The sequence below is a fragment of the Marmota marmota genome, unplaced genomic scaffold (genome assembly GCF_001458135.2).
Source record: "Marmota marmota marmota unplaced genomic scaffold, marMar, whole genome shotgun sequence".
NCBI classification, from domain to species: domain Eukaryota; kingdom Metazoa; phylum Chordata; class Mammalia; order Rodentia; family Sciuridae; genus Marmota; species Marmota marmota.
In genome coordinates this window covers 3,469,541-3,483,946 of record NW_026000001.1, presented here as the reverse complement: position 1 = coordinate 3,483,946, position 14,406 = coordinate 3,469,541, and the positions used below count along the sequence as shown (strand labels likewise).

At 60.9% G+C, this 14,406-nt stretch overlaps 1 protein-coding gene across 1 annotated transcript in view; it reads right to left on the bottom strand.

The window, feature by feature from the left end:
* Positions 1–14,406, bottom strand: part of Cttn (cortactin) — a 35,392-nt gene that overhangs the window by 9,808 nt on the left and 11,178 nt on the right. Inside the window, exons 4-12 of the mRNA XM_015503302.2 lie at positions 11,822–11,910; positions 11,656–11,729; positions 9,717–9,846; positions 6,606–6,716; positions 5,893–5,947; positions 5,176–5,286; positions 3,185–3,295; positions 2,692–2,802; positions 710–765 (exon numbers count right to left, since the gene is read on the bottom strand). Of these exons, the coding sequence (XP_015358788.1) occupies positions 710–765; positions 2,692–2,802; positions 3,185–3,295; positions 5,176–5,286; positions 5,893–5,947; positions 6,606–6,716; positions 9,717–9,846; positions 11,656–11,729; positions 11,822–11,908 (846 nt within the window). The 5' untranslated portion in view covers positions 11,909–11,910. The remainder of the gene's footprint in view (positions 1–709; positions 766–2,691; positions 2,803–3,184; positions 3,296–5,175; positions 5,287–5,892; positions 5,948–6,605; positions 6,717–9,716; positions 9,847–11,655; positions 11,730–11,821; positions 11,911–14,406) is intronic.

The following is a 14,406-nucleotide window of genomic DNA, read 5'->3' as shown; positions in this document are numbered from 1 at the left end:
GAGGGCAGGGCCGCCGGCCTCAGGGAACGGCCCCACCTTCCGCAGCCCCGTGAGGGGCACCCATGGGCTCTCGAGGAGCCCGCGGGTCTCGAACAGCGCTGACGGCCTTGAGAAGGGTGCAGACCTGAAGGACGCACTTCATGGCTTCAGACCAGCTCCCAAGGCCCGACACCCAGCACCAGAGAGTGGACGCCTGGTGCGAGGACAACAGCATGCCACAGCAGTGTGCCTCCTGGCTACAGAGACAGACCCCCTGACCTGCACTGTCCCACAGACCTCTGCAGTAACCATGGCCAGGATCTGTTCTGACCAGAGACCTCACGTGGCCCTGAGCTCTTCAAAGTGGCCAGTGACCTGACCTAAGGCCACCAGTCCAAGTTCACGCAGGCAGGCGTCCAGAGGCCCTCACCCAGACAACCCAGTTCCAGCAAGGCCCCAGCTACTCTGCACCAGGCCACGGCCCAGCACGGAGCTGCCTTGGTCCAGACCCAAGCATGAAAGGGACAGGCACAGCCTCCAGGCCACGCTCTCTGCCCAGGGAGCACAGGACACCGTGTGTCAGCACACGCCCGACCCAATGGTGCACTTCCAGAACCAGGAGCCGAGTGCCCACCAGAGGACCTCCACAGCGCGTCCAGCTCCACAGACACCCAGGAGCCCCCACACTCCTGCCGGCGGAGAGGGCGACACCCCGGTCTCGGAGCCGTACCTTGTCCATGCGGTCCTTCTGCACCCCGTACTTGCCGCCGAATCCTCTGGAGTAGTCTGCAAGGCAGCAGAACGGAGACTCACTGACTCTAGCAGGGGCAGGACAGCAGGGCATGCAGAGGCCGGGGACAGCAGGGACGCGCCCAGAGCAGACAGAGCCCCGAGGCGGGCTCTCCTGGCAAGGCCAGCTCTGCGTCCACCACGGTGTCCAGTGCACAGGCGGGGCCGGGGCAGAGGCGCGGCATGCTGCCCGCATTCTCCCGGGGCACGGGTGGGGAAAGGCGGCAGGCTGGCGGGAGGAGGCCAAGGAGGGGGCACAGGACAGGCCTTGCAGCGCCAGGTCGACAGCAGTCTTCCGACCCGCAGGGGCCTTGCGCTCTGCGTCCCGCACGCCTGCTCTGAGCACTAGAGGGGCTCGGGCGCAGTCTGCTCTCTTGCTTTTCAAAAGAAAAAAAACTCTATGTGGAACTTCTACCGGCCAAAGGGCCCAGCTGCAGCCACACACGCCCAACACAAAAGCCACACTGTCACACGGCCTCCATGCCACAGAGGACCGCCGGCCACCTCCATGCTGTCGGCCAGGCCAACCCAAAGCGCCTCCACCACCCAGGCCTGAGCTGAGCCGCAGCTGTCCAGCCCCAGCACCGCTCTTCCTCCGGCTGCGTGTCCAGCTTCCCGTGACACAGCCCAGCTTCCGAGAGGATGGAATAACTAAGGGAAAATGTGCCGGCTGTTCAGACAGCGGAGGTCTGTTTAGAAACGTCTTCCTCCAGCTCCGAGCACCACGGCATGGCTCTGTGCAGAAGCCACATGTGGATGGTTCCTCAACCCTGCCCAGAAAACACCACCACAAACAGAACACAGAGACCACACGTGACACGTCTGTCCCACGCCTTTGCTGCCCCAGCCTCTGCTGAAAGGCCAGGTGGTGGAGCACTTCTCCCTCGCTCAGGGGCAACAGGCTGGGCTCCGTGGGGCGGCACTCCAGGTTGGGGTGCCTCCAAGACCTGACCGCACCGTGCAGCTGGAGGGAGGGCCCTGCAGACTCACGTCTCTATCGAGGCAGGTTGGATAATGTCGGAGGGAGAGAGAACTGGGAAGGAAGGGAGGTGCTCCCAGTGTGGAAGTGGGCCGAGGACCCCACGGTGGCCAGCAGCCACCCACCCAGAGACACACAGCAGCACCCGTGGGGAACCCCGAAGCCTGTGCTGGAACTGGATGCACTGCAGGGGCGCACGGGGGGCAACGGTGCCTTGCTGGGACCCGTGCTGGGCTGGTCTCTCCTTGTGACCAGACCCCACAGAAGAGGAGTCCTGCCTCTCGGACTGAACACCACCTGCCTCCAAAACCAGTCTTATAATCTGCAAGTCCAGAGCGACAGTGGGGAGAGGAACCAGAGAGGAAGCCGGTGAGTCAGAGCCGCCATGGCCCAAGGTCGCACACCTCGTCTCGAGAAAGCAAGAGCCCAGCCAAGCTCGGGCCGACGGTGGCCGAGGGCTCGAGAACAGGCACACAGCAGGCCACGTCAGGCAGGGCCAGGGAAGCTAAGGACAGACTCCGCAGGGCCACTCCAGGCTGACGCACGCGTCTCGTGAGGAGAGACACGTCAACGCCAGGGACTGCCCACCCACTGGAGCTACGCAGGGCCAGCGCCCGTGGAAGGGTCTCCACACCCTGTGGAAGGAGACGAGCCACAGTCCACCTCACCGACGAGCACCGCGGGCTGGGAGCCTGGTGCTGTCGCACCACCGCAAGGGTGGGGACACCTAGGGCACCCGCCTCGTGGCACGGGGGGCCAACCCAGCTCTGGCACCCACCAGGAGGAGGGGTTCGTCACTGCTCTGTCTCAGGGGTGCGAGACGTGGGACAGATTCCCACAGTGAGGACAGACGACACGTGGACACACGGCAGACGTGACACAGACGACCGAGGAGTGAACACACGCATGCGGGGAGGGACCTGAGCCAGGCAAGGGGACGGTACCTTTTTGGGACTCATGCAGCTGCAGTTTCTCCTGATGATCCCAGCCAAGGGCACACTTGTCTTGTCTGTCTGTCTGCACACCAAATTTTCCTCCAAACCCTTTCGCATAGTCTACGTGCACAACAGAAGCCACGGAGCAGCGTCAGCAGCCGCAGGCAGCAAGCTCATTTCCAACGCAGGGGAGCAGGACACGACCACTGAATGACCAGGGCTTGTGGGGACGGCCACGTGGAGGAGCAGGAAACAACCCACAGGCCCCATAGAAGCAGCACAGCCTCGTGACGCAGAGTCACGCGGGACACGGGTGTGAGAGCCACAGAAGTGTAAACGTGAGGTTTCCTGCTAAGAGCCAGGTCTGGACTGTTTCTACAGGGCTCACTGTGCTGCCCGGGCTGGTACCACCCCACCTCAGCTGCCCATCAGCAGTACAGGCCCGAGAGACGTGTGACGGACACCTGCCTGCGGACGTGGGGCAGGGCTGCGGGGCACCCACCTTTCTGGGACTCATGCTTCTCCGTCTTGCCTTGGTACTCGAAGCCCACCGCACTCTTGTCCACTTTGTCCCTGTCGATTCCGTATTTGCCACCAAAGCCTTTGGAGTAATCTAGAACCAAGGAAGGTGCTCTCGAGAAACCTGCAGCAGGACCACGGCACCCCGGGTCGTGGCACCTTCAGGAAGGACTGCACAGGGCAACTCAAAGGGCCACGCATGTCCAGGAAAGTGAACACGCAGGGGACACGCACAGCAAGTCAGTGACCAGGGTCATCCATCCCGGAAGGCAGCCAGCAGTGGTCACTGAAGGCTCCGTACCCGGGAGGGCCCCAGGGTTTCACGGTCTCTGCCTCATCAGTGGAAGCACCACAGGCCACCCAAGCAGCACCTTCCAGACACAGGGCGCCCACGGAGCACCTTCCGGAAACCTCAGCTCCACACAGCAAAGGCCTCCAGACACCAATTTCACACTGAAGTACGACCCTCAGAGACGTCAATGGTGCAAATTCTGGGGTCAGTCCCGTGAGAAAGGGCCCCAGGTCCCAGAGGACCCTGATGTGCTCCAGTGAGCCTGTGCTGCAGAGGACTGACCCAGGCTTGAGGAGCACTGCTTGTGCTGGCCCAGGAGCCCCAGGAGAGCAGCAGGCCCAAGGCAGAGCTGCCCACAGGCCCACTGGCACTCCCTCCTCGCAGCAGAGGGGAGCGAAGGCAGCGGTGCCCGTGGGGCTGGCACTCCATGCAAACCTGCCAGGCCAGTGTGGCCACGGCCACCAGAGGGTCTTCTGCTGTACTTTTCTAAGAAATCTGAGGTTTTCCTACGTAAGCATTCGGCTTTCAAATGGTGGCAGTCGTTTAAAACACCTGCCACGTGGAGGCAGGCCAAGCAGAACAAGGCGCAGGCGCGGGTCACAGGCTCCAAGCAAGGGTGAGCACCAGATGAGCCGCGACCTCAGCAGACACCTGGGCAGGTCCTCCAGGATCACCTATAGGGCTCGGGCCAGCAGAAGCCACAGCTCCAGCACCATCTGGCAGCACCCACCAATGTAGCACCCTTTGGCCTAGCATTTCTGTTTCTGGGATCAAGTTTTTTAACAGGTCCAAAAATATTAACTGCTGTAGATTTTTAATATCAGAAAATCATCAATAACTTAAAATTTACTCAAAAAATGGTTAAATAGACATGGAATCTTCATAGAATGAAGAACTGAGCAGACATTGAAAATAAGGAAAGTTGCTCAGGAGGCTGAGGCAGGAGGATCACATTTTCAAAGACAGCCTCAGCAAATTAGCCAGGCCCTAAGCAACTTAGTGAGCCCTTGTCTCAAAATAAAATTAAAAAAAAAAATCAAAGAGGGGGCTGGGGATGTGACTCAAGCGGTAGCGCACTCGCCTGGCATGCATGCGGACCGGGTTCGATCCTCAGCACCACATACAAAGCTGTTGTGTCCGCCGAAAACTAAGAAATATTAAAACACTCTCTCTCTCTCTAAAAAAAAAAAAAAAAAAATCAAAGGGCTAGGAATGTGGCTGAGTGGTTAAGGGCCCCAGGTTCAATGCCCAGTACTAAAAATAACAATAATAAGGAAAGTTGCTGGGTGCAGAGACACATGCCTGTAATCCTAGCAACTCGGGAAGCTGAGGCAGGAGGACCCCAAGTTCAACCTGGGGAACTTAGTGAGACCCTGTCTCAAAATAAAAAGCAAAAACGGGGCCGGGGCCGGGTGGTAGAGCGCCCGCCGTGCACGTGTGGGGCCCTGGTTTGATCCTCAGCACCACATAAAAATAAATAAAGATATTAAAAAAAAAAAAAAAAAAAAAAGGGCGGGGAGGCAGCTCAGTAGTAAGCACCTCCGGGTCCGACCCCAGCACTCAAACTAGAAAGCCAACCAGTCCGTCCGGAGAGTCCGCCCTGGCCTTGAGAAGGGCGTGCCTGGGGCCGAGGAGTACCCAGCGGAACCACTTTGACAGGAAGTCCATCCAAGCGCCCACACCTTTCTGGGACTCGTGCTTCTCCGTCTTGCCCTGGTAGTCGAAGCCCACGGCACTCTTGTCCACACGGTCAGCCTGCACGCCGTACTTGCCGCCAAAGCCGCTCGAGTAGTCTAGAAGGCAGGGTGGCAGACGGCATGAGCCCTGGAAGGCTACAGGGCCACCTTTGTTAAACTAAGCAAAACCACAGGGCACCCCAAACATGGCGACCACTGCTCCCCACAGGGATGCTGGGTGGTCCGGGCGCTCTCGCAGGCTGGAGGGCAGGTCCTTCTGGTGGACAGAAATGCCGCCGCAGGCCTGCCTTCAAAACTGAACGGCCAGTCAGGGTCAGAGTGCTGAGCTGGCGGCAGCTGATGCCTGCAACAAGGACGTGGCTCATGTGCAGGAGGCGACGCTTCTGCGCTCCTGGGTGGCCTGGGCTCGCACTGCCTTGTGGAGACCTGCCACCAGAGGCTTGGGGCCCGGCTGCGTAGCAGGAGGACTCACTCTGGTTCCTACCCTCAGGGAGGTCGCCAGGTTTTGCCAAAGTCGGAGGAGCTGACTTTACAGGAGTGGCCCTGCTCAGACGTGGGCGGTGCCCAGCAGACCCTCCACCAGAGCACCCACCGCACAGGGCCCAGATGATCCAGCCGCCCTGGCCGCAGCCCTCCTACGAGACAGCAGCCGCAGGCCACCCAGCCTCTGCTGCGCTGTACTGCCTGCCTCCTGCAGCGTACCTTTCTGGGAGGCGTGCTTCTCCGTCTTGCCCTGGTACTCAAAGCCCACAGCAGACTGGGGAATAAAGAGGAGAGTCACTTCCGAACGCCCGAAGACCACCCCCTGAATCCATGACACACACGGAGCTTCTGAAACCTCCAACTCCTTGTTCTTTGACCTTTGGCCTCCTAAGTCAAACGCAGGTCAAGAGGACGCCACGGCCCTGGTACAGTGAGCTCTGACACCCAGCACCCCCACACTGGCCTCCCCTCCATAGCAAGGGCTCTGAGTGTCCCCTGCATAGAGGCACACACGCAGGGCGCAGGGGCAGCAGTGGTCCCTACTGGCACACTCCTGGGCAAATCTAAGGCTGTGTCCCACACGGGGCTCCCACAGCCTTGTGGCAAACGCCTATTGCGTGCTACTGTCCTGGCCCCAGTGGTCAGCCCACACGCTCCGTGTCCCTGGAGGGAAACGTGTCCTGCCAGCTCCTATCTAGAGGCCCCTCCCTGCAGCCCCACAGCATCAGAGCACACCGCACTCTACCCCAGTGAGTGGCCCGGAGGACACACACAGCAGTGGCAGGTGGCGTCCAGGACAGGAACGGCCCCCACCCCCAAGGCTTCTCTCAGGTGCACCTCTGGCGCCGGTCACAGGAGACCACCCCCAGGGCCTTGGGCATGCTAGGCACACACTACCACTGGCCATCACTCACCCCGCCGCCATCCCTCACCTGGTCCACTCTGTCCACCTGGACACCAAACTTGCCTCCGAAGCCTCGAACCGAGTCCACTTGGGAACAGTGCTTGGAGAGTTTCGACTGGTACTCGTGGCCGACGGCTGACTGCAACAGAGCCCACACAGAGCCTCGCACACCAGAGCCCAGGTGGCCTCAGACATACCTGCCCACGCAGGGGCACAGCCCGAGCTCTCCACACCCAGGTGCAGAGCTGCACTGCACCTCCACAAGGGCTGCCCACACCACAGCCCTGGCGCAGGGAGAGGCTGATGTGTCCAGGGATGAGGAAAGGGCATGGGGCCAGCAGCCACATGTGACTCCCAAGACCCACTTGAGGCCCAGAGAGCAGAGGGGAGCACTGACCAGCCAGGCGCAGAACACATTCACGTGCGCAGAACCCACCCGCGTGGAGACTGGGCAAGGCAGCGACTGTTTGCACAGTGAGCTCCCTTCGTCACCACGTGACCCCAGAATGGGGGCACTTACACACACACACACACACACACACACAACTTAGGAATGCGGGCTTCACCCTGGGATCCCCAAGCACCTGCCGCACGGCAGGGAGTTGGTGCCACCGAGTCAGCTCACTGTGGGCTCACCCACAGCCTCCATCCTGGTGGAGAAGGCGCAGGAGCAGGACCTTCCGTTCAGGTCAGCACACCACAGTCTGTGGGCTCACGAGCACCCCCAGGCCTTTTGTCCCAAAGCTCTCTGGATGGCAGTGCCTCTGGGTGCCTATGACAGTCTCGGCAGGGACAGGGGCCCCCAAGCTGTCCTGCCCTCCACAGTCGCTGCTCACAGTGGACAGCACCAGGGGCAGCTTCATGGGCACGGAGGACAAGCGGCATGCGTGGGTGTGGAGGGCTCAGGAGGCCCACGTCCGTCTCCTCCCGCCGCAGGTCTCGCACCCAACCACCATCACCACTGCGGCCACGGGCCGCAGACCCCCAGGAGCTGGCAGGCTGCTGGATGGCCGGCCTCAACAGGGCTCGCCGGGTGCTGGGCTCAGGGGCCACCAGCGCACGCCCTCCCACCTGGAGCGCTCTCAGCCATACTGCCTTGTCTCCCTCCAGGCCCTGCTGAGGCTGGAGGCCGACGGCCCCCCTCAGCCTCCAGAGTCAGTGAAGGAACGTACGAGGCAGCCATGCCAAGGGACCCCACACGGTCCCAACACAAAGGATCTCAAGAATCAGGTCTAACACAGCCAGAGTGACACCCTCGCGACTGACCCCGTGTGCCCCAGAACCACATCTGCACTCCGCCGGCAGATGGCATCTGCTCTCAGACACACAGGGCAGAGCCCCGACCTGAAGCCCCCACAGGACAGTCCGGGTTCTAGGGTGCAGTGGAGATGAGAAGGACAGACCACCACACTGTACCCCAGAAGTGCACAGCCTGCAGAGATGGGGGTCACCAGAACCCTGACAGCTCCTGTCCTGGCCCCTCTAGCAAACACGTGCTTGCTCAAGTAGGCTGGACTCTGCGTTACTGTCCTCAATTCTAACATGGGGACCTTTTTTATCGCCCAGTTCCTGGAGAAAGCAAGTTCCAAGCAGCGTAGGCCATTCACACTCAGGTTTGGGATCTGACAAGAGATTGGTTTCAGCCAGATACGGTGGCTCTCGCCTGTGATCCAAGAGGATCAGGAGGCTGAGGCAGGAGGATGGAGAGTTCAAAGTTAGTGTCAGCAACTTAGTGAGGCCCCAAGCAACTTAGTGAGACCCCATCTCAAATTACAAAAACAAAAGAGGCTGGGGTTGTGGCTCAGTGGTTAAGTGCCCCTGGGTTCAATCTCCAATATCCCCACCCTCCAAAAAACTATTGGTTCCACGGTGCTCCGACGAGCCCAGAGCTGCCCGCACCCCAACACGTGGGCCCCAGGGCCAGCAGGGCTCAGCAGCAGCTGCACCCCCACGGGGTTTGCTGCTTGAGGATCAGGACCCAGCTGGAGATGGGGTGCCCTTCCAGGAGAGTGGCTGGGCACCCTGAGTACACACCACAGAGCACAGCCCTGCACAGTCTAAAGTCCCTTGAGCACCTACAAAGCACCAGGCTAGCCACCAGGAAGGGTGAAGAGCCTGGCCCTCTGCAGGCCCAGGCCGGAGCGCAGCTCATAGGCAAGGACAGCAAGCACAGCCAGGACACCCAGCCAGGCCACGTGGCAGAGGCAGGGAGAGGGCTCGCAGGGCAGCCGGGGCGAGGGGGCGAGGGGGCGAGGGGGCGAGAGGAGGACGGGCTCCAGGAGTTCCCTGCACAGGAAGGCCCAGGCTGCAGGTTCGAGGCAGAGGGGGACGGCAGCCCAGCCCGAGCAGCAGGGAGACCGAGCAGCGCCACGGGACAGCTCCCGCCCCGTCACAGACCCTCCTTGCGGAAGCTCTCTCCAGCCTGGAGAGTGAGCACAGGCTGGGCATGGGGGGCGCAGCCTGCTGCTCACTCTGATGGTGTCACAGGCTTCTCCCAGAATCCCGGGCAGCCCTTCAGCAGCAGGGTGTCCATGGCTGGCCCAGCAAACGTCCAGGTCTCTCTCCCGCAGGGTTAGCTTCCTTAGACTCCAGCTCTAAACAAATTCTGGGTGCTGCCCGGCCCCCCAAGTCCACATGGCCAGTGGACAGTGACAGGACCACAGCCTTCCATGCCCACCTGATGCGTGGGAGGAGAGAGGGAGAATCAGAGGCTGGCTGACCCTCCTGCCTGGGGCAGGGGCAGCACCCGTCCAGTCAGAACTGAGCCGTGTTGGGGGGCCTGGACATGCCCTCCACAAGGAGGTCTGCAGGGTGCTCGCGCCATCCACCGCTTCTCTCCAGGAGACAGGCCCTGCCTCCCGAGCTGTAGCTGCTGGCCATGAGGGTGATCATGGTCAGGGTGCCCAGACTGTCCTGCTCCCAGAGCTGGCTGTGGAACTGACCACCCTCGGGGCCTCGCTACTGCAGAGCTTCGGGAAAAGCAGGGGGGGCTGCCCTGGGTGAGTCCAACGCACACAGGCCACTCCGCAGACACACAGGTCGACACGCTCCATCTACAGAAAGGCTGAGGGGCTACTCTGCCCACCGCCGAGTGCCAGCCAGGCCACTGAGCCTGGCACGGGCAGCCCCAGCCACTTACTTTGTCCATCCTGTCCTGCTCCACACCGAACTTCCCCCCGTAGCCGTGGGAGGCTTTGGGCCCAGTTTCCAGCTCCTTCTCCTTCAGGGTCTGGTGCTCCTGGAAGACGTTCTCTCTCAGCTTGTGAATGCTGCAGGGAGGGACAGGTAGGGACAGGGAGGGACAGCACTCAGGCCTGCGCCTGCCCTCCAGCCGCAACACACAAGACTCCCCACCCGTGGTGCAGCCTGCGAGGTCTCACCACTTGGGGCTCGCCCAGCTGCCTACGTGAGGGAGAGACGCCCTGGCAAGATCCGGGAAGGACCCGGGGGGCTGAGAACTGTCTCCACCCCAGGCTCTCCTCATAGTCCTCCTGCCAGCGGGGACCCTACGGGGAGGGCCAGCCGCCTGGAGGTGCACGGGGACCCCCAGCTCCCCCAAGGCAGCTCTGCTACCTGAACTTCGCATGGAGAAGCAGTGTGCTCAGCAGATGAGCAGGCTGGGGGGCAACTCCGCAAACACCATCTAGAGGGAGCGAGACGCCCCCCTCCCGGTCCCCAACCACAGGCAGGGCCCAGAGGACACACAGAGATGGCTCCTACATGAGGCGCTCCAGCACTTTGACGCCTTCAAAGATGAGACATTGAATGTGCCATCTACAAGCCACTTTTAGTTTTAAGACCAAGGACAGTGAGACAGACCACAAGATGTGTCAAAACCTGCTGGGTCTGCCCCAGAGACACCAAGGCCACACCTGGACTTTGGGCAAGCCCAGGAGAGTGGACCGAATACACACCAGGCCTGGAAACCCAGATGTCCCACAGGGCAGGGAGGGACAGATGCCACTGCAAGATCCGGGAAGGACCCGGGCGGGGGCTGAGAACTGTCTCCACCCCAGGCATCGCCTCACAGTCCATCGGTGGATGGACTGTGAGTCCCAGGAGCCGTCCGTGTCCTCCCCAACACATTCTAGAGCCCCTGGGAACAAGGGAGCTGCGGAGAGGCGCTGGCTGACACCACCTGAGTCCCCGCAGCCTAGGCAAGGCCCGCAGCTGTGCGCAGCCCTCCCAGGCTGCCTCTGGGCAGGACTGAGCAAACCAGGGAGGGACTAGTCGCAGGGAGGATCACCAGACCCCAGAGACCAGCAGGGCACCAGGGGAGACCCCACCTCAGAAATATCAAACTCTGCAGAAGCCACCACGGGAGTTTGCCTCCCACGGGCTGCGCCTCCAGCTGAAGACGCGGGTGCAGACGCCGCACCAGGGCCCAGCACAGCCCAGACCCCGGAGCAGACCTTTCGTCTCCACCTCCCCGTCAGGCAGCGCCAGGCAGCACTAGCCCGGCCCAAGGCCCTCTGGCCCTCCTGCCCAGGGTCCTCACATGTGGCCACAGCACCGGCCCTACCCTTCTGCAGTGCCCGGCCACCTCCAGCCCACAAGAGGAAAGAGGGCGGGTGGGCGTCGGCTCAAGGCCACTGCTCCCAGGAGAGCTTCAGCAACAGCCCTGGCCGGGACCCGCCACGCTCCCAAGGCTCCTGCCGACGCGGAATCCCGCGGCAGCAGTGCTCAGAGGGGTTCTGGACTGCGACCTGCGAGGGCCCACGGCTGGGGGGACTGCAGGGAGCTGGTGGAAACCGCGGGGAGGAACCTGGCTGTAGAGGGTCCTGGGGACGAGCCCGGAGCTACAAGTTGTCCCCGACCCCCTGCTCTGCCTGCGGCTGCGCGGTGTGCAGCTCTGCCTGAGACCCGAGCCAAAAGAAGTCTCGTCTCCTTCAAGTCTTTCCTCAGGTATTTTGTCACCACAAAGAAAACCACCACAGTGACCAGGATGGGAGCCCAGACGGCCCTGCACACACGGACACCCGCCGAGAGAGAGACTGGGCGTGCACCACGGGCACACAGGCCCGCGGGAGGCCCTGCGAGGACACAGGACGCCCCTGCCTGTCCGCACAAGGGCTTACTTGATGTGCTCCTGGTGTCCCGAGCCCTGCACAGTCTTGGCACCCCATCGCTGCTCCTTCTCACTGACGTCATTCTGCAGAGAAACAAGGGTGAGCCCCAGGCCAGTAGCCCGACCCGAGAGACCAGGAAGCCGGGGGGCAGGGCAGCGTGGCAGGCTGAACCCACCACAAAGTCAGGGTCGGTCTCCCAGTCGTCGGCTGCTCCGGCGTCCTGTGTGAGGGCCACGGTGTGGCCTGCAGAGGCCTTCCACATCTGCAAGAGTAGCGCCAAGGTCACGAGGCCACACAGCACCCCAGGCCCACAGAGCAGCCTGGGCCACAGCCTCTGGGCTGGCCCCCCCACGGGACTCAAAGGGAAGCTTAAGGATCGAAGAAACTCAGTACTGTGAGTCCTCACTGGGCACAAGGGCACAGACTAGCTCAGCTGCTCAGGAGGCTAAAACAAGAGGATCCCCAGTTTGAGGCCAGCCTGGGCAACTTAACAAGGCCTTGTCTAATAAAAGGGCTGGGATATAGCCGGGGGCAGGGCCATGCTAGTCCAGTACACAGGAGGCCGTGCATTCAACATCAGTATAGGAAATAAGTCCTCTCAGGCGTGGTGGTGCACACCTGCAATTCTAGAGGCTCGGGAGGCTGAGACAGGAGGATCGCGAGCTCAAAGCCAGCCTCAGCAAAAGCGAGGCACTAAGTAGCTCAGTGAGACCCCGTTTCTAAATAAAATACGAAACAGGGGATTTTATTTATGGGGATGTGGCTCAGTGGTCGAGTGCCTCTGTTTAATTCTTAGTACAAAAAAAAAAAAAAAAAAAGTTCTAATGTGGTTGTCAACTGACACCAAAAACATTCCTTGGCTTCAACTCATGAGAAGAATTTCCAGGGATCCACACAGTGGGGTGGGTATGCACTTCCTCCGTCCCCTGGAGACCATACCCTGATCTAGCTCCCCTGAGTGACAGCATGGTTTTCCAAGAAAAAACTCCACCACGGGCTGCACAGGGCCACGACGGTGCGAAGGTCACCCGTGGCGAGCCGCACACTGCGCCAGGGAGGAGCTCTCTGCACTTGCTGGAAAGACCAGGCTTCATTGCCCACCAGGGGAGTGGCAGACACAGGCCAGCTCTGGTGCCAGCGGGCGGCAGGGACACCCCTCCACAGCAGCCCGCTGTGAGGTCCAGCACAGGAACACTGGCACCTCGAGAGACACGGATAAGATGACCCTTTCTGTAACTTTAAAGGTAAAATCTAGCCTAAAAAAAATTTGTAGGTGGGCTGGGGCTCACTGGTAGAGCGCTCGCCTAGCATGTGTGAGGCACTGGGTTCGATTGTTGGCACTGCACACACATAAGTGAATAAGATAAAGTCCATTGACAATTAAAAAGTTTTTTAAAATTTTATACAAAAATAATTGATCCATTTTCCTCAGGAATTTCAATAAAATTCAGCTGGTGGTGCACACCTATAACCCCAGTGACTCAGGAGGTTGAGGCAGGAGGATGGCAAGTTTGAGGCCAGCCTCAGTGATCTAGTGAGACCCTATCTCAAAATAAAAAACAAAGGGCTGCGACGTGGCTCAGTGGTGAAGGGCCCGAGTCCAACCCCGGTTCAAAACCAAGTGGTTCACTTAGGCCATGAAACGACCGCAGGAGCCAGCGCTGGGCCCGGGCCTGGGGACAGGGCCCCTCCCTCAGCTCCACAGGGCTGGAATCCAGCCAGCACCCAGGAGCAGCGAGGGCGCAGCAGGGCGCATGCTCCCAAGGCCCAGGGCCTTCCAGCACCCACCTGCCACCAGGGGGCGGGCCACTGAGCCTCGTCCAGGTGTCCCAAACCTGAAGGGCGTCGGAGAGGCCTGCTCTCAACAGGACTGGAAGAGCCCGTTCAGTGCCTGTCACCTGCCCTCCATGCCACACTGTCCCAGGCAGGGCCTCCCTGTCAGGGGACGGGGTCCCATGGGGCCAGGAGTTGCCCCCTGCACCAGAGGTGAGAAGGGGAAGGGGCACCTGTTTGTTCCCCCCATACCAGGGACTGAACCCAGGGGCCCTCTACTGCTGAGCGGCATCCTCAGCCACTTTTTAATTTGAAAACGGGTGTCGCTAAGTTACTGAGACTGGCCTCAATCTTGAGATCCTCCTACCCCAGCCTCCAGAGTTGCTGGGATGACAGGCACAGCCACTGCACCCGGCTTGTCACTTTTTCAGACTCTTCAAGGAACATCCGGCAGAGCCCACTGCTCATCTTTTCTGCAGTGGCTTCCCAGTGGGCAGGAGGGCACAGTGGGAAGAGGCTGGTCCCCACCGACACACGAGCGCCTCCGAGTCCTCCGTCCCAGACCTCTCTGCTCTACGCTGCCCAGGCTGGTCTCAATCTTGTCCGCCCCCTGCACCAGAGGTGAGAAGGGGAAGGGGCACCTGTTTGTTCCCCCCATACCAGGGACTGAACCCAGGGGCCCTCTACTGCTGAGCGGCATCCTCAGCCACTTTTTAATTTGAAAACGGGTGTCGCTAAGTTACTGAGACTGGCCTCAATCTTGAGATCCTCCTACCCCAGCCTCCAGAGTTGCTGGGATGACAGGCACAGCCACTGCACCCGGCTTGTCACTTTTTCAGACTCTTCAAGGAACATCCGGCAGAGCCCACTGCTCATCTTTTCTGCAGTGGCTTCCCAGTGGGCAGGAGGGCACAGTGGGAAGAGGCTGGTCCCCACCGACACACGAGCGCCTCCGAGTCCTCCGTCCCAGACCTCTCTGCTCTACGC